Source organism: Abramis brama (genome assembly GCF_963993115.1).
Source record: "Abramis brama genome assembly, chromosome: 6".
Lineage (NCBI taxonomy): Eukaryota > Metazoa > Chordata > Actinopteri > Cypriniformes > Leuciscidae > Abramis > Abramis brama.
In genome coordinates, this window is record NC_139968.1 from 19,936,249 (window position 1) to 19,953,748 (window position 17,500).

Here is a 17,500-nt window from a genome sequence, read left to right on the forward strand (position 1 = left end):
CGTTGTTTTCTTTTTCTTCTAGACATGACTGTAGTATACTAGGTTTATCTAGCAGGGGAGCAGATGTTATTGGCATGATACCTTAAATTTATTTTAAAACCTGATCTTTTCAGTTCACACCACTTTACAGTTTTCCCTTTTTTTTTCATTTTAAACTAATGGCTGATTTGTTTGAGCCCATTGTATGGAGGTTGTGTGTGTGTTCATTTCAACCGGCTGTGGAGGTGTTCAAATTTGCGTAGCGTTTTGTGGACTTGGAGACATGCGCGGTTCTTAAATGTTCCTTCATTTGTTGCCAGAATGAGTATTTATTGATTTAACAGTTTTTGCCTCTTTTATTTGAATTGCGTTTGTGCATTTTGAGACATTTCGCAGCAATTTCACAAGTTTCCAGCATGTTGCTTATAACGCTGTGTCCTCTCACGGCCTGCTGGTGTATGCGCAATATTAGCCACTTGCCGAACATAAGGGCGCTTAGTCTGGACTATACAGACTTGACCTAAACCTCGAAAGAAAGAGAACTTGCGCTAAACGACCAAACAAATGGCACATCCAGGCGGCTGATCTGTTGAGGAGGACTCAGGGATGACGTGTTAGTTCTACTTGTCTTTACATTTTCTTCTCAGTCTTGACTTGACTCTCGAACCAGGTTCCAGCATTACCTTCAGGTCATGTAAATCAGTCAGATCTCTGATCTGGAAATTCAGATGTACTTTCATTACATAAACGAATATTGATAAATAGCGAAAGGACTTTTTTTTTTTTTTTTTTGTCCTCCAAGATTCCATAGAAAATCACTGCACTAAGCTCAGTAGTGGCCATTTTAAAGGTTTTTGTTTCCAACTAATCCTGAATTCTGACTTGAATACTCAGTACTGTATCCTATCTGTGCTTGGGAATGTCTCAACAGAAGAATATTGCCAGGAAGGTTCAAATTGCTTGTAATTTTAGGTTTGCCTTTGAGTCGACATGGTCTTCCTTCATCTTTTCATGATACGCCCAACTTTTTTCCCTTTTCTTTAGATTTAAAAAAGAATAGTCAGTGCTGCAGTTGACAGTTTCACGTAATAAGACCGTAATGTAGTATGTTCCCCTAAATTTGACCACACTTTTAAGGTAAGGAACCTCTTGAATAGACTTCCATTTTTAGAGACCTAGATCAATCTATTAGAGAAATGTGGATAAATGTACATTTGCTTATAATTAAGATATAAATGGATGGTGATTGATGACAAAATATATTTCCAGCTCAGAGGTGGAGACGTCCTCTGTGTAGCCAGGTGAGGTTGAAATGTTTTTTTTTTTTGGGAATGGAGGCATCCCCTCTTGTTACAGTGCTTAAGACAGCATGGGCAGTGGCTTGCAGTTCTTGATGTAACTGATTTGTTTGTGTCTTTTTATATGTTCATATTAAAAGCCAATAAAAAACAATAATATTTTATCAAGTTTTGAATTGCGTCCAGTTGCTCCAGTGGGCTGGCACAAGTACTTTGTTATTGGCTACTCTAAAAATTTGAGGAAAATGTAAATCAGTGACCTTCTCTACGATGTTCTCAACATGAGATTTGACGAGCGAATCAGTTGTCCCTGTCTGAACTGAAATCAAACTGTAAAAGCTCTAACACCTGTCAATTATGTGTGCAATTAATTAAACTGATTTAAAATAAATCTAAATTTTGTCTTTCCAGTGATTTTAAATCTTGGATTTAACTCCATTGAATATATTTAACTATTCATTAAAAAGCACAATAATACAGTTTCTTCCACAATAACAGTTGGTTTGATGACTTTGATACCACATTAGTGTACTTGCATGACACGAAACACTGACTGAAAAGAATTCTTATGCCGCCTATTCCATATGAATATATTTTACTGTAGTAATTATGGTATGTTGTCAAGTTATTTGTCTATTGGTTTCAACAGGGTTTACAGACCAAGCTCAGAATGCAGAAAATTAATAGTACACAGTAAAAAAAAAAAAAGGGGGCTGCCAGTACAATCAACCTGGATGTTTAAGTAATTTCAACTTAAATTACGTTAAATCTTGCATAACTTAAAAAAAAGTTGAAAATTGCTAAAATTTTCAACAGGAGTTAATGAAATGTAAAAACAGGTTGTCATAGCTTATTGATAAGTTATCCTAAATTTAATTTTGCAATAAATGTGACACTAAGGGCTAAAATATTTAAGAAACGTACTTGTTTACAGCAAGACACTTGAGGTAAATAGGGTAAATAACTACTAGATATCGCCTTACTTCCACAGTTGGTTGATTACATTGAATTTCAAACATTTTTTGTATTACATTTTTTCTGAAATGTTTAAATGTGCAAATGAGGCAGTATCTAATTAAATATGCACTACTGTGCATACATTTGGAGAACAACAATCTGAACTTTGGATGAAATTTGGTACTTGTTTAAATTTGTTTTTCTACACAAGACTCAAAGGTTGTACAGAGGTGATTTTGGATAGGCTATCTCTTTTTATCACTCCATAAATAAATCAGAAAATACTGTCAACAGCCAGAAAATTCCTTTTTTTTAGGAATAAATTTAGGCAAATTATATATGAACAAAGTAATACCTCTGTAAAAAGAATCAGAATATAAATAGGAATAAAACTGTAAAGTTTGGTGTATGTAAGTGCTGCGGAAGTGGAGGTTTCTGATTAGGAGTAGGAGAAATATTAATTTTTAGGAAACGGCCGTTCAAGAGATGTACTGTAATTGAAATCTACAGACGCAAATAGATAAAGTGCTATAAAAGATACACTTAAAAGTGCATTTTGAATTCTTTTCTTTCCACTGGTCTGAAAAAACACTAAGAAAATATAAAAAGCACAAAATCTCAGAATTGTGTTTGCCTGTAGTGTTTCGCCCTTTTACAGTCTATGGTTTCGCCTCATGTTTTTGGCGGTAACTGGATAATAAAGAATTTTAGTACCCGTTACAGTTCTTCAGTTCACCACCAGATGTCGTTCTTACTCATATAATCACTCCTTCTGTCAAAGCTCGAGATAAGTCAAGTGTTCTGACCACAGTTCTCGCGAGATCTTGTGAACGCTTCCTCTTGGTTGGATAGCGGCTTCCTGGCCGGACTTTATACCCCCCTTCTCCTCCTCCTTTTTTTTCTTGGGGGAAATTTCAACTTGTGTTTTCGCGGGTCCTCCATCAAAACAATTTCGGACAGCATTTCGCGGTGGGTCCTGTGAATGTGAACGACAGGCCTGACTTGTTTTTTGCCGCCTTTTGTCTGTGGGAGCGCTCGCGAGTCAGAGGCCGTAGCGAAGAGACATTCCAGCGATGCGCTCGCTAAAATAAACTGCATTTCGTGTACTTTTGCGCCTATGGAAGTCGCTCTTTTACTTGTCACCTTCATATTACTTGGCACAGCTTCTGGAGGCATGACAGGGTGTTGAAATAGGGTCTTACGAATCTCAGAAACTTCTATAGCGACTGCCAGGGTTTGTGTAGCAATTTGAAGGATTTGATGTAAGCAGAAACAAACTTGTTCTCTACTCAGACAACTATGGCACCAAAAAGAAGACCGGTGCCCTTGATTATAACCCCCACAGGAGAAGGACAGTCAACCAACATAGATGCAGCGGCAGAGTAAGTATATAATCTGCTATGCTTGACACTTGTTTGGTTTACCTTCCTGCTTACTTCAGTATGTCTCACCTGGTCCTGAATTTCTGTCTTTAGGGCCAACCTAGAGGCCTTACAGAGGAAGTTAGGGGAGTTGGATTTGGATGAACAGCAGAGGAAGCGTCTCGAAGCTTTCCTCACCCAGAAAGCCCAGGTGGGCGAGCTCAAAGATGAAGATTTTGAACCCATATGTGAACTTGGCGCAGGTAATGGTGGAGTGGTTCACAAAGTCCGTCACAAACCCTCAAGACTGGTCATGGCCAGGAAGGTAAGCCATCTACAGACTTTATGCACCTGCTGCTGCTAGCTTGCTCACAGCATTTAATGCAAAGCCTAAACTTGATGTGTTTTTCTTCAGCTTATTCATTTGGAAATCAAACCAGCCATCAGGAACCAGATTATACGAGAGCTGCAAGTTCTACATGAGTGTAACTCGCCGTACATTGTAGGGTTTTACGGCGCCTTCTACAGTGATGGAGAAATCAGCATCTGCATGGAGCACATGGTGGGGCCAGTGTTGTTGTTTATGGTTTATAGTAGTGCTTCTCAAACATGTCCTGGGGATCCCCCACCATTGCAGATTTTTGATGTTTCCTTCATCAGACACACCAAATTCATGGTTTGCAGTCTCTCTATTGTTGAGCTGATGAGTTGAATCAGGTGTGTTAGATGATGGAGACATACAAAATGTGCAGTGGTGGGGGGTCCGCAGGTTTGAGAACCACTGGTTTATAGCAAAAGTGTTTAAGCACACTGACATGTATTTATCCGCAGGATGGTGGTTCTTTGGATCAAGTACTGAAGGAAGCCAGAAGAATCCCTGAAGAAATTTTGGGCAAAGTTAGCATAGCTGTAAGTATTACTGTCCATCTCTGTTGTATCTACAGATAATGCTGATTACAAATTAACCATACTAACCGACCATTAGTTATTGAAGTTGACTAGTTTATTAAAAAAAAATGTAGGGCTCCCCCTAATAGTCGACTAGAAGAGGCTTAGTCGACCAAGATTTTATTATTGGTTAGTCGCAGAAAAACAAAAACTCCACAGGAATTGTCAAGTCACGCAGTCCGTGAGTTAACGGCGGGTCCTTGTGGTAATTACAGTATGTCTGGCAGGGAATCCAAACGTTCACCTATCATCCATCAACCTCAAATATGGCTTATAATTTGAAACATGCAAGTAGAAACCTTAAATGGCCGCTCGCTCTAACATTAACCTAAATAAATGTATGCTATTATTAGGCGCATATCCAAGTGTTTGTGTGGCGTGTGGAAGCTAAACTATAGCGAGCTTTCTGCATGACATGAAGGTGCCGGCGCGATCACTTGCATTTTTTCCTGATAACAGCAGAAACAACATAAAATACAGATAAGAGTAATACAAAGTGTCTACTTTTATTTCTGTACACTCAGAATAACAACAAAAAGTTGTGCTTTTGTGAAATACAGAAAACAAACAGGATGATCTTTCTCCTGTCTCCCTGAACAGCAGCGTGTCACATAAATTAACCGATACTCAACGTATAGGATACTTGGCTAACACAGACATAATAAATATATCTATAGAAAGCTCTATAGAAATGTCAAGTGACTGTCAACCAATTCAAGTGGAAAACAAATATTGTCAGATTATGTAATCCATATGAAACGTGCATATAGGCGCATCCAATCTCTGCAGCCAAAAAACACAGAAAACATTATCAATAAATTAAGATGTTTAGACATACTACTTGCTGTTTCACAACACATTCATAATTACTTTTGCCGGTGTGCTGTGGCAAGCTTTATGCATTCGCTGATTAGGCTATGTATTATAGGCAATTAAAGGTTCATTGTTTTGATTTATATGGCTTATTAATATACACATGCAATTAGTCGACTAAATAATGCTTAAATGAACGACTAATAGTCGACTAGAAAAATCTTTAGTCGAGGGCAGCCCTAGATGTTTAAGCCTACTTTAATGTTTTTTCTTTAAATGTGATAAATTTAGGAACCCAACTTCTTGTTGAGGGCTGTAACATGTTGGCAAACTTTTTTTAGCCAGCTTTTAACCCTTGTGTTATGTTGGAATTCTGTGCACTCCCCTTATGGTCCGGGTCAAATTGACCCGCATTGGATTCAATACAATTCCTCAAAAATCACACTATGAAAAACAACAAAGATTCAGATACAAACTGTAAACTTTTAATATCAACATTTGTCAAATATTCCAAAAAATATATATCTGAAGATATAATTTATTAAAAATGTTTTTTAACCATTTTTTAAAACTGTTTTGCTTTGACAAAATTTGAATATACATTATATTTATATATATTTGAATATAAATTTTTTTTTTGCTTTTTTTTTTTTTTGCTTAGAACATCATAACTGAACAATTAATCAATTAATCTGAGCTCATTTTTCCTGCAGTCTATGTCGAAGTCTCAAGATATTTCAGATATCTTGAATATATAAATGAGAGCTTATTTTACTATCTGCGTCTGTCAAAGATTTTCATTTGTAATTTGCAGTTAACTCTGAACACCATGATTTAGCTTTTTCAAGTGTGTTTGGTTTGGGTTAGAGCACTTTTAGATACACTTACACTTTAGAACTGGAGTTGATGCCCAGTTGATACATAAAATAAATGTTTTTATGTTGTGTCTGTACAGTTGCTTTTGAATAGCCTATGGGGGTCAAATTGACCTGCGAACATCACAAACGTAATAGTAATTTTGTTTGTATATGTAAAAAAAAAACCACCAGCATGTTGAAACTTTGCATGCATGTTCATGAAGATAAATGCAAGAAAGTCACAAAATATCAAAAAAAAAAAAAGATTTAATATTATTTCAGGTAGCTTGAAAAAAAAAAAAAGGTAATTTTTACCATCTGTGGCCAACAAAATATTTTTCTGTATTGAAATTAGTGTGGAAAACCTAATTTTTTAGCTTCATAAGGTAGTAAAAAAATAAAATAAAGTATAACCAAGAAATGTTATTATTTTGGGTCCGTACAGTTGCCTTAGAGCGTTAAAATATGCGGGTCAAATTGACCCGCAAACATCACGAAAGGAACAGTAATTTTGTTTGTATATGTCAAAAAACACCAGCATGTTGAAACTTTGCATGCATGTTCATGATGATAAATGAGAAAAAGTCACAAAATATCAAGAAAAAAAACATAGGTTAACCAGTATTTCCAGCAACTATAAAATCTAAACGGGTCAAATTGACCCGCAACATAACACAAGGGTTAAGGTGTTTTTAGGTATACGTTTTATCATTAGATATGTTCCCCAAATTTGCCACTTTTAATAAAAAATTACAGATACAGTTGCTGTTCAGATCAAATCTGCTGTGAGCAATGTTCTTGTTATTATGCATAGTCTGTAGGTTTTAATTGGTTTGAAACTACAATAGCTTTGTGCCCTGTTTGGCTATAGAGTTTACAATTGGTAGAATATTTTTTTTTGTGTGTGAAATCTTTAATCTTATTTAGATGCATAGTATTGTACTTTAATACCTGTCATTTATTGGTTATCTACCATAATGTGAAAATAATTACCGTCTTATTATCAGGGATAATTTTAATATTGGCACTATTGGCAATTTTCCTTTTTTTTTAATGGTAACTGTTTTTATTTTTGCATATGCAAAGTAATTGCAGTATGTATATAGACAATACACATTTAAAATGATCAGGTTGCTGTGAAACGGCTGTAGGAATCCATGACCTGAGAAGTGCAGAGGGCAACCTGCTCTTCTTGTTTGTCTAAAAGCAGAATCCAAAAATTGGTACACAACCTCCATCGTAACATGTCTGGCACTATTACGCGCCGAACCGCAATATAATAAAGCTGTGACCACACCCACGGATTTGCAAACTCCCTTTCAAGTCAGAGTCAGCAAAGCATGCACGTTTTTCAACACACATTTAGCTCCTTTTTTTCATCCAAAATGAATAGGGTTAAACTTCTGTTTCACATTTGATCATGACAAAAACCAAACACTTTAGCTTGAAGACCAAACAAAGGTGTAGAGATATATTTACGTGTGTGTCCATACTGTTTATTGCACGTGTGAGCGAATGCATCTCAGCTTTCGGTAATCACAAAGCAGAAGTTGGTTTGTAAAGACTAGACTATGTAACATGTTCTGTAAATTCAGGAAGCTGGATAGCACATTGACCGTTGAGAGAGAAACCCTATTGATGCTATCTTTAACTCTCAATCCACAGGTACTCAGAGGTCTGGCATACCTTCGGGAGAAGCACCAAATAATGCACAGAGGTACACGCATTCCTTAATAATATCTTAGAAAAAGTACATGTGCGTACACGCGCTGGATGGCGGCAGGAAGTAGCCCCTAATGCAGCTATTGAAATTGCATAAGAAGCTTAAAAATGATTATTCTAGAGAGAGATTAGGCCTCACTTTTTCTCAAAGGTATTTACTAAAACTCTAACCAGAGACCTTCACCCAACTGCTAAAATGAGATTAAACAAAGCAAAATTATTGCAGAAGTTTATAAAATTCCCTTTTATGATCTAAATGTCAGTCTTCTAAAATTATAATTTTTTTATCACTACATAGGCACATTTTATTCCAAGTAGATCACCAGTTAGCGTAGAAATATATTCAATGTCTCCCAAGTGTGGCGCAACCAACATTTGAACAATAATACTATGTCTGAAGATGCAAAGTATCAGTTTCTCTATCAGGTTGTATGAGGGTCTGGAGGAGCCACACTGGGTTTGAAGGGTTAGACGGAGGGTCAGGCCTATAGTTGTGCTGTTGTGGCAGGGAGCGTTTGCCTGCTTGCAAGGAGCTGTCGCGGAGCCCAGCCGGTAATTACAGCCTCTTGGATGTGATTACATGGCAGCCGCACCCTGCACCCCCCTCCCTTCTTTTTCCTCTCCCCCTCTCACCCCTCTTTCCACTCCTAGTGGGTGTTAGGGCTGAAGGAGGGCCCGTCATGTGCGGAATCGTTGCATGTCCACACTGTTATTTGCTCCTCTTGCCCTGTGTTTAAGAGGAGGGAGGTAGAAAGTGGCTTGCATGCCTGTCCTTTCTGCTGTGACTGTGTTGTCAAGAGTTTGCTTTGCAGTATGCAGAGCATCTTGCAAAATGTTTTTGCTGGGCGTGCTGGAGAAAGGGTGTTTGAACGGGGATGAAAAGCCAGGTGGTGCCGCTGGGATTTGGACCCCAGCCCTCCATCTTACTTGGTCTCTCTCTCTGGTCCCTACAGACGTTAAGCCCTCCAACATCCTGGTGAACTCGCGCGGTGAGATCAAACTGTGCGACTTTGGCGTGAGTGGCCAGCTCATCGACTCCATGGCCAACTCCTTCGTTGGAACACGGTCCTACATGTCGGTGAGTCACCCTCCCTCTTCCCACCCCAACCCCCAGCCCTTCTCATTCCAAGCCCTGAGCCGGTGCCCAGGATTCTTCCATGTGGAGAGGAGGAAGTTGCTGCCAGGTTTTAGCCCACTCCTCCTGGCCACCTGCAGGGTGTGGTGCCCCACCCTAGTAGAGCCTTGACTTGCTCTGCTCTCTGCCTTGACAGCCGGAGAGACTCCAGGGCACGCACTATTCGGTTCAGTCAGACGTGTGGAGCATGGGCCTATCGCTGGTTGAGCTGGCTATTGGACGCTACCCCATCCCCCCTCCCGATGCCAAGGAACTGGAGGCCATATTTGGCCGGCCAGTGCTGGACGCAGGTGGGGCAGAAGGCCACAGCATGTCCCCGAGACCAAGGCCTCCAGGACGACCGGTTAGCGGTAAGACTGTTTTTAATTTCTCCGAACATTTTTGAAAATTTAGGAAAGTGAGGTAGATCCATACTATCAGATACAATTTACTATCCATTGGATAATTAAAGAAATGTTTTAGTCGCCTAGCATGACATTTTTGGGTTGCCAAAGTCTGCGTAATATACGTGTTTTTAGTCAAGCCTTGCAAATTGTTTTCCCCCAGGACACGGATTGGACAGCAGGCCAGCCATGGCTATATTTGAGCTACTGGACTACATTGTCAATGAGGTCAGAGGATTTGCTTAGCATGCAACTTGCTTCCTTTGTGCTTATTTTTGCCTTTTATAGTATTTTTATGTAGCAGTTTCACTTCAATATCAACAATTTTCTGCTCCCCACCTGTCTCTTCATCTGCAGCCACCACCCAAGCTGCCCCATGGCGTCTTCACCATGGACTTTGAGGAGTTTGTGACAAAATGGTGAGCGCCTGTGTGGTTTTATTGTACAAACCCGCAAAGACTAATTTGTCATCATTGTTGAACAAAGTGGCATCTAAACTATGGCACGGTTGCAAAACATTAAAAGGGCCGTAGTACAGGTGTGTCCAATTTCCTGCTGAGTTTAGCTCCAACCTTCCCTAACACACTTGCCTGGAACCTTCTAGTAATTCTGAAGACATTTATTAGCTGGTTTAGGTGTGTTTAATTAGGATTGGAGATAAACTCTGCAGTATTGTGGACCTCCAGGAGCAGGATTGGTAACCCCTGCCATTGTACAACGCAAGTTTGAACCTGGACTGCATTGTTCCCAATCCCACACCTACTTCCTCCAGTAATTTCTTGTCAATCTTGTTGCATTTACTTTAAAAGTTCAGTTCGACTGAAGCAATGATTTTTCCTCATTTCATGCAAACACTTTAGTCCGACTGAAATCATATCTGAAATCATTTAGTTTTTGCGAAGTCGGACAAACATATCTAGATAATGTAAATTTACCTTAGCTTCGTCAAGCATGTGCGCACGTTTATCTGACAGCAATTTACCCCAGTGTTTTGCTCTTGCTCCAAAACAAAGAGTTGGCTATTTAGTCTATTTAGTCCTTCAAAAATTGTATTACTCACACTGGCAGGTTAAGATGGTAGCATGACAATGCAAAAAAATCTGGATTAGAAATGGTAATTGTAAAACTACTTGCTGTCCTATCAAAGAAAGGCAAAAAGACACAAACAAGAGGAGACTTGTTTTTCGCTTAAAAACCCTAACACATCTCTACAGATTTCTGGTCTAATGTTTTGTTGATTTGGGATTTTTAGTTTTATCTTATTTATTTGTTTTGTGTGTGTGTATTTCACAGCCTCATTAAGAACCCTGCTGACAGAGCTGACCTCAAGATGCTAATGGTACGTACATTTGCCTATATGGTAGCCGTAAAATTAAGAAGTAAAAATTTTAATTTTTATCATCTGTAAAGTGCAATAACATGGTTTGAGAAGGACTTGAGAACTCTTTGGAGTGACCGGACACACATCCAGTAATGTGTGTTTGTAAAATTTGGCCACGATTAGCACTAGTTACGACATGAATTTGAAATGTTCCCCCCTCCCACTCATTACCGTATTGCCTGTTGGTACTCGTAACATCAATATCATGATGTTTTGCCAAAGACTGCATTACAGAAAACAGTACTTGTAGAAGTATACTGAGGCAGGATCTATTGAAAATAAAATGCTTGTCACCAGAAACTGCTTATGGTGTAATTGATCATGTGATGTTCAATTGCAGGGCCACACATTCATCAAGCGGGCCGAGGTTGAGGAGGTGGATTTTGCTGGATGGTTGTGTAAAACCATGGGCCTTCACCAGCCCAGCACACCTACTCATAGCGCTGAATGAACGCTGGCTCACAGCGTAGGCACCCATGCCATCCTCATCCTCCGCTTTACTTCTTTCCTCTCTGCCCTCACAGGCCTGTATGCTTGTAAGCCTCCGACACACTATTTTGTGCACTCTTTCTCTGCTTGCTCTTCCCTTCCGCTGCAGTGTGTTCTGGGGACATTGTTTTTTAAGAGCCTCTGGTGTTGGAACACTTTTGAATGAATATGGAGATTAGAGTCACTTAAGTAGAGTGGCTGTATTTTTAACGACCAGATTATTCAGGAATGTTTCCAAAATGGTAAAAATCAACAGCAGTTTCATTAGTTTTGTTTTTTCTTTTCTTTTCATGGACTGTTTATTAAGTCATTATATTATTTTGTTGCTCAAGTGATATTCATTGACAGTTTGTGTTACACTGTTAAAATTGATAGCATGGTTCAATGGCAAAAAATTAATTATGAATCAACTGCTGTTTGCATCTAAAGAAAGAAAATAGGGCTACTGTGGATCATACAGGTTGGTTTATTACAAAGGTGATTATTAAAAATGCAAGATGCCCAAGCGCATTTGTACAGGTGTTTATCTCGTGCATTGCAGGCAGCAGTGCTTTTTAATCTGCTCAACATTGGCCCTTAAAATGGTTTCATCGTGTCTTTCTACAGTAAGTTTAAGTCTTGTTTGACTCATCTTTGTCACCAGTGCTTGAACGGTTTTCTCAAATCTTGCTTTATTTTTCAACTTAAAATGATCTTCAGAAGGGTATATTTGGGAAGATTTATTGTTTATAACTTATGCTTCAATGTTTTTTTTTTAATATATAAAACTTAAAATTTCTTTCTTTTGATTTCAAGTTTTGAGTACAACTGGGCTTGCACCTAACTTTACAGTGCTTTTCCATGAGCCCTACTCCAACTAAGACCACAACAGGTACACTCATAGTCTGTTCTTCAGTGGTATATAAAGTGCAAAGTAAAGTCTCAGGCCACCATGTACAGTGCTATGCAGATCAAATGATCCTCAGCAGATATTGCCGTATTAGTAGGTCTTATAAATACACGGGTGTTACAGATGGGCATTGTGAAGTGTGGCTAAAGCCCACTTGCTCTAAATAGCTTTGTGTTTCTGTTTTTCTCTCTCTCTCTAGTACTTTTCAGTAACATTGAAACTGTATTATTCACACACTGGCATTTAGCTCAGACCAAGTGAATGCACCACCACGCTTGCGTGTATAAAAATATATGTACAGTACAAATGGTACTGATTTCAGTCTTAAAAATAATATTTTTTTTTGACTAGTTTAAAGAAGAGTATATAAGTCATTTTATTACCATTTGGAAAGTGTTGAATACAGTTCTAATATAAAAATAAAACTTATTTGTGAATGATTATCCTGCTGTAGTTGTTGTCAGTCTTCTTCGCTGTTTCTTTTTTAACATTGAATCAAGTTTAAGTGTCCCTATTACACTGCCCTCTATGGCTGGTGTGTGTTAGTTCATCATGCTCGTCTCCTACTTAATACTCCAGCATTTAAGCAACTCGGTGTCATACACAATTACACTCTTCTGCGTCCACTCCCTGTTTTACGGGAGAGTCCTCAATTGTACAGTCACTCTCAGAGAGGTCATATACTACTCCTCCTGTTTTTGAGTAACTCAGTCCAGCAGCAGGTAAACCAGCGAACGAGTCTCTTAAGTGGTGGAGTCTCTAAGTGGTGGAGGATAATCCATGTCTGTCCCGCTGGTCGACTGCACTTATCGCTTCTCTCAGCATGCTTTTGGTAAGTATGGAATCCCAGTGCGCGTTTAGGTGTTTGAGTACTTTTTTTAAATTAAATTAAATTACTGTTCAAATTGAAAAGTTCGGTTGTTAAATATAATGGGAGAAGAGGTGTCAAAAAGGTGTAGCAGAGAAGTGTCACTTCTATCCGACGACCCCTTGAGAGTAGGTACACTCTGTGAGCTGTATTAGTTTGAAACAGTGGAGGGTGTGTGTATATGTGTTGCGGGGGGGAACTGCTGGCAGACCCTGAGTGTCCTGGAATGTGCCATGGCTTGTTCTGGGGTGGGACGCTATGACCTCAGGCAACGGGATGGGTGGGTGCGACTGCATTCACACACACAGGGGAGAAAAAAGGACGGTTAACTCTCATTATTTTGGCGCGCACACTCATCCAAAGTACATGTGCAACACCCCAGCAAACAACTTTGTACAAATACAGGCCGGTTTTACCAGTGACATCCTTGTGAACTCTACCGGTGTGTTAATGTCATGAGTGATGGTGGCCACTATGGCATGATAACAGCCTTTTACTGTATTCCCCAGAGAGTAGCAGAGGAGAGCAGCATGGGGGAATGCTGTTTCTTTAAGAGAGAGGGAGAGCGAGAGAGAGAGAAAGGGAGGGACCTTTTTGCCCTCCAGAAACCAGGAAGGGAATTGAGTTGATCTGCTGGTGCTTGGTTAGCGCATACAGAGCTTTAAACGGCAGGGACAGCTAAGAGAGAGAGAGCTCCACAGAGGAGGGAAGAGCTAACCCATAACAAGCACCGCCACGGCCATCACAGGTGAGCTCGTTTCCCCCTGCTTGTCCCCCGTGTCGTCTGCCCAGGGCCTATCGACCGAAGGGAGCAAGGCTGAGGAGGAAGGAATGAGGGAGGGGGACCGAGAGGAGAGAGAGTATGTGTGTGGGGGGTAGGAGGGGGCTCCTGTGCCAGTGAGGAATTATTTATCCTTTTTCTTTGGTCTTCAAAATAACTGCTTTAGTACACCTTCAGTTCACTGGCGTTGCTTTAATAAAGTTTTTTTCTATTCTCACAGTTGTTAACTTTTTTTTGTTGTTGTTTGAGGCAGCACTTAAGGGGTGTGTTTGTCGGAGGTTAGACGAGCAGAGAAGGTTGTAGGAAGGAACCAAAAATAATTCCATAGGACAAGGTACGGTGTTACGCACTAGGGTCCAATTTTTTTATCCTCCTTGTCATTCATTCAGAAACAAAACTCATGCATACACCTTTGGAATTTATCTTTCAGCCTTGATTTCCAGTTTTCACTGGTTATAGCTGTGATAGAATATTTTAGGTTTAAAAAAGTCTCCACTGGGTTAAGAATGCAAAATATTTTGGATGGTGTAGTGTGACAATATCAGTTTATTGTGCTGGAGTTCCACTGAGTTGTGTCTGGATCCCTTTGTCTTTTTTCATACGTACAGAGCTTGGCACTGCTTGTTGGCTGGTCTGTACTTTTAATACCTGGCATCCTGCTAGCAACACACGGTAGTGTATAATTCAGCTCTGAATGCTTACGTTGAAGCAAGCTCTGAGATGTGGGGGTGGCAAGAGCAGACTGTTTGGGAATTGTAGTTCGTAGCACTGGCCTAGAAGCAGGTGAAGTCATACTTAAGGACTGTGCTTCCCAGAGTGCCTTGCCTTTGGCCATACAGGAAAGGGAACAGCCAGTAGCCTATCCTAGTGGGGAGGTGTGGTGATTGAGAAGCAGGCAAGCCAATCACAGAGGGGGAAGTGAAGCTAGAGCAGTGGGCTGAAAATAGAGTGGGGGAGTTAGTAGGTGTCTGACTGTGTGGGATCAGGCAAGGGCTTGCCTATGTAACTAGGGCCACTCGGAAGTTTCCTGTCTGCAGTTTCTCCAGAGCAGAGCCCTGCCCAGGCACAGAGGCAGGCAGGCAGGCAGAGGGAGACGGAGCTGACCCACAGGGAAACAATTCCTGCCGGCCGGTAAGAGCTCCAAATGCACTCTCACTCTCTCTGGTGTCTGAGACGGGAAAGGCAAGCTAGAAGAGAAATAATGGAATCTTAAAAGGGGAAAGAGAAGGGACTTGGCTTGATTAAGTTCAGAGCGCTTGACCCACTTGCAGATGGCATAGAGATGAAAAACGGAGGCCTTCTGTGTTAAGGTATGACTTGGTAAGCTTCTGTGCTGCGAGTTTCACTTTCCAAGTACTTTCTGACTGAACTGTCTTTGTTTTGATTCTTATCTTTTTATCTGACGGTTCAAATTGTAATTTAATATAGAAAATATTTTCTAGCAGATGCAAATTGGTTTTATTTACGTTTTGGTCACCATTGGTTGATGACTGTGGGTTTGACAATGGCATCTCTGGTGGATTGTGAAACTATTTTAAATAAACCTAAATTCACATCAAAGACATCCTGCTCAATGAGATCTCTAAGAACCTTGGAAAGTTTTTCCTCTCCTCTTGGCAGGTCCCTTGTAGGCTTCTCTGCTCCCTTATTCTTTTTATAACTGTGCCATAATGCACATCAACATCTACTCCCTTGGTAAGGGTCTTTAGCAGGGTCTCATGACTTGTCCATTCAGTAAACTGCATGTTTATCCTGGACTCAAAGGCGTTGCAGGAAGCTGCAGTCTCTTTCGCTCTCTTTTTTTATTCAAAAATGTATGCAGATCATTTCCATCCCATACTTGCTCAACTTGTTTTCACTAGTGCGGGTACAGGGAGGACACAAGGGGTATTTTTATTCACAGATGACGCCCAGTGCCTGAATAATGCACAGACAAGGCTCCTTGTCTCACAGGGGTGAGGCCGTTCTTTATTGTCTTTTGCTTGTTTAAGAGGCAAAGAGATTCTAACCCACCATAATCCAGTTAGCACTGCATATAGTTAAATTACCTGACAGGGTCGTTTCAGGTCAGCATTTATGACAGGTAAGGCATGTGTGAACTTCATGCAACCCACATCAAGCAGTATTTTCTTTTTTGATTTAACTTAATGTGTTGCTGTGTTCATTTCAGTATGTCTTTTAATATATGTGGAAGTTCAGTTTTTTTAAATAACTGACTAAATATTAGTTTTGTTTTACTTTTGTGTGCATTTAAAGTTTCAAGTGCTAGATTCTCATCAAATATTAAGATTTTATGCACTTGCTTGTATGAAACATTTGACTAGCTTTAGAATGCTTATGAAATACAAATTTTATTTGCACAATCCTTAGTTTTATTTACACAATCCTCTAGAAAAGTTAAGTAAAATCGTGGTCTGTTGTGAGGACATAAAGCATCTGTTTCTGTGTCCTTGAGCAGTGCAGGACTGAGGGCTGAAAGGCGGTAGAAGTTACCAGCAACTACTGTTTGACCTAAAAGTATAGTTCATGCTGAAGTAATCCTTCAGCATTTTGAAGACACTTTGAATTGGCTTTCTGGATAAGGTTTAGTTTTATTACGTTTGGGGGACAGTGTACATTTGTAAAGCATTTTTGAAGTGATCGAATTAAAGACTGATGCTGGGAGATGGGCTGATGCAAGCTAGCATTACTATCGGTAATCAGAGAGCTCATCTCATTATTCTCTCATTGCGCTCTTTAAAGGGCCTTCTTCCACTTGTCCTTATCTGCTGAGAGTCTGTCGACACGAGTGAGGCCTTCTTCTTGGTTTTCTTGACAGTAAAGTGGAATCCAATTGCTGTAAGTTTATGCTCTCGCCCCCATTCTCTATTGTGGAGCTCGACCTCCAGCAGATGGAGGAGTCCTTGACATACTTACCTTAGTGGTATTGTTCAGAGATATGCTGTGATGTAGAGCTGAAAAAGAAATCCTGGGTGGGTTGTCATTTCTTTTTGCCTTCTCAGCAGAGGCAGAAGAGGGAAGTGGAAGCTGTGGTAGACTGGTGGTGGAGAGTGCAGTGCAGTGTCTGGGAGAGCTGGTCATCTGATAACAGAGCGGGTTCTGTTACACCATCACCAGAGTCACGCAGGAAGTCTTCTTCCGCCCAACCGGCCAGGCTGCCGCAGCAGCAGAAAGCTTGAGACACGAGCTACGGCCTCAGCGCAAGGGCACTGGAAGGGCTGGAGTAGTGCTGCCGCCATTAGTCAATTTAGTTTCTGTTTCACGTGTTGGTTTGCATGCTCTTTCCTTGTTTCCTGGCTCGGCCACAGATTGTCCAAAAGACTCAGAAGTTGTGGGCAGCTCAGAGACAGATGCAGGGAGTTAGGCCTGGAAAAGTTTGGTCAAACTGAGGGGGCGTCGTGGCATTTTCACACATGGGCTTGATCTTCTAACAAAGCTGCTGCTGGTCTAGAAAGATCGTAGGCACGTTGTTGCATTCAAAGTTGGGTCTCTTGCCATATCTGCTCTACCTTTTGCTGTGTGCTTTCATTCTATTTGAAAGAACTATAAAAAGAACATAGTTTGCCTGTACCAAAACTTTTATTGATCTCATGATTGGTTTTGAAAAGAGGGAGGTAATTTTGTGTCTATAAAGGTTTC

General features: G+C 40.2%; 3 protein-coding genes across 7 annotated transcripts in view; all 3 read left to right on the plus strand.

The window, feature by feature from the left end:
• Nucleotides 1–1,445, plus strand: part of pias4a (protein inhibitor of activated STAT, 4a) — a 10,558-nt gene extending 9,113 nt beyond the window's left edge. Inside the window, exon 11 of the mRNA XM_084116676.1 lies at nt 1–1,445. This exon is cut by the window's left edge and continues 1,368 nt beyond it. The gene's annotated coding sequence lies outside the window, so the exon portion shown is untranslated.
• Nucleotides 1,446–3,069: 1,624 nt separating this feature from the next.
• On the plus strand, nt 3,070–12,655 carry map2k2a (mitogen-activated protein kinase kinase 2a). Its single transcript, XM_084116900.1, has 11 exons — nt 3,070–3,616; nt 3,710–3,920; nt 4,011–4,157; nt 4,427–4,504; nt 7,879–7,930; nt 8,889–9,013; nt 9,207–9,420; nt 9,617–9,681; nt 9,811–9,872; nt 10,747–10,792; nt 11,175–12,655. Exons 1-11 carry the CDS (start codon nt 3,534–3,536, stop codon nt 11,283–11,285), a joined length of 1,194 nt encoding a protein of 397 aa, XP_083973026.1. The 5' UTR covers nt 3,070–3,533; the 3' UTR covers nt 11,286–12,655.
• Nucleotides 12,656–12,740: 85 nt separating this feature from the next.
• zbtb7a (zinc finger and BTB domain containing 7a) overlaps nt 12,741–17,500 on the plus strand; it is a 19,805-nt gene continuing 15,045 nt past the window's right edge. Inside the window, exons 1-2 of one of the 5 annotated variants that reach the window (XM_084116365.1) lie at nt 13,971–14,992; nt 16,864–17,500. The exon at nt 16,864–17,500 is cut by the window's right edge and continues 1,357 nt beyond it. Coding sequence is in view for 1 of the 5 variants with exons in the window: in XM_084116366.1 (XP_083972492.1) it covers nt 13,036–13,044 (9 nt within the window). In the remaining 4 variants the exon portion in view is untranslated. Of the gene's footprint in view, nt 13,045–13,667; nt 13,829–13,970; nt 14,993–15,064; nt 15,172–16,863 lie in introns of those variants that run through there. The other 4 variants (XM_084116366.1, XM_084116367.1, XM_084116368.1 and 1 more) reach the window with 4 other exon arrangements.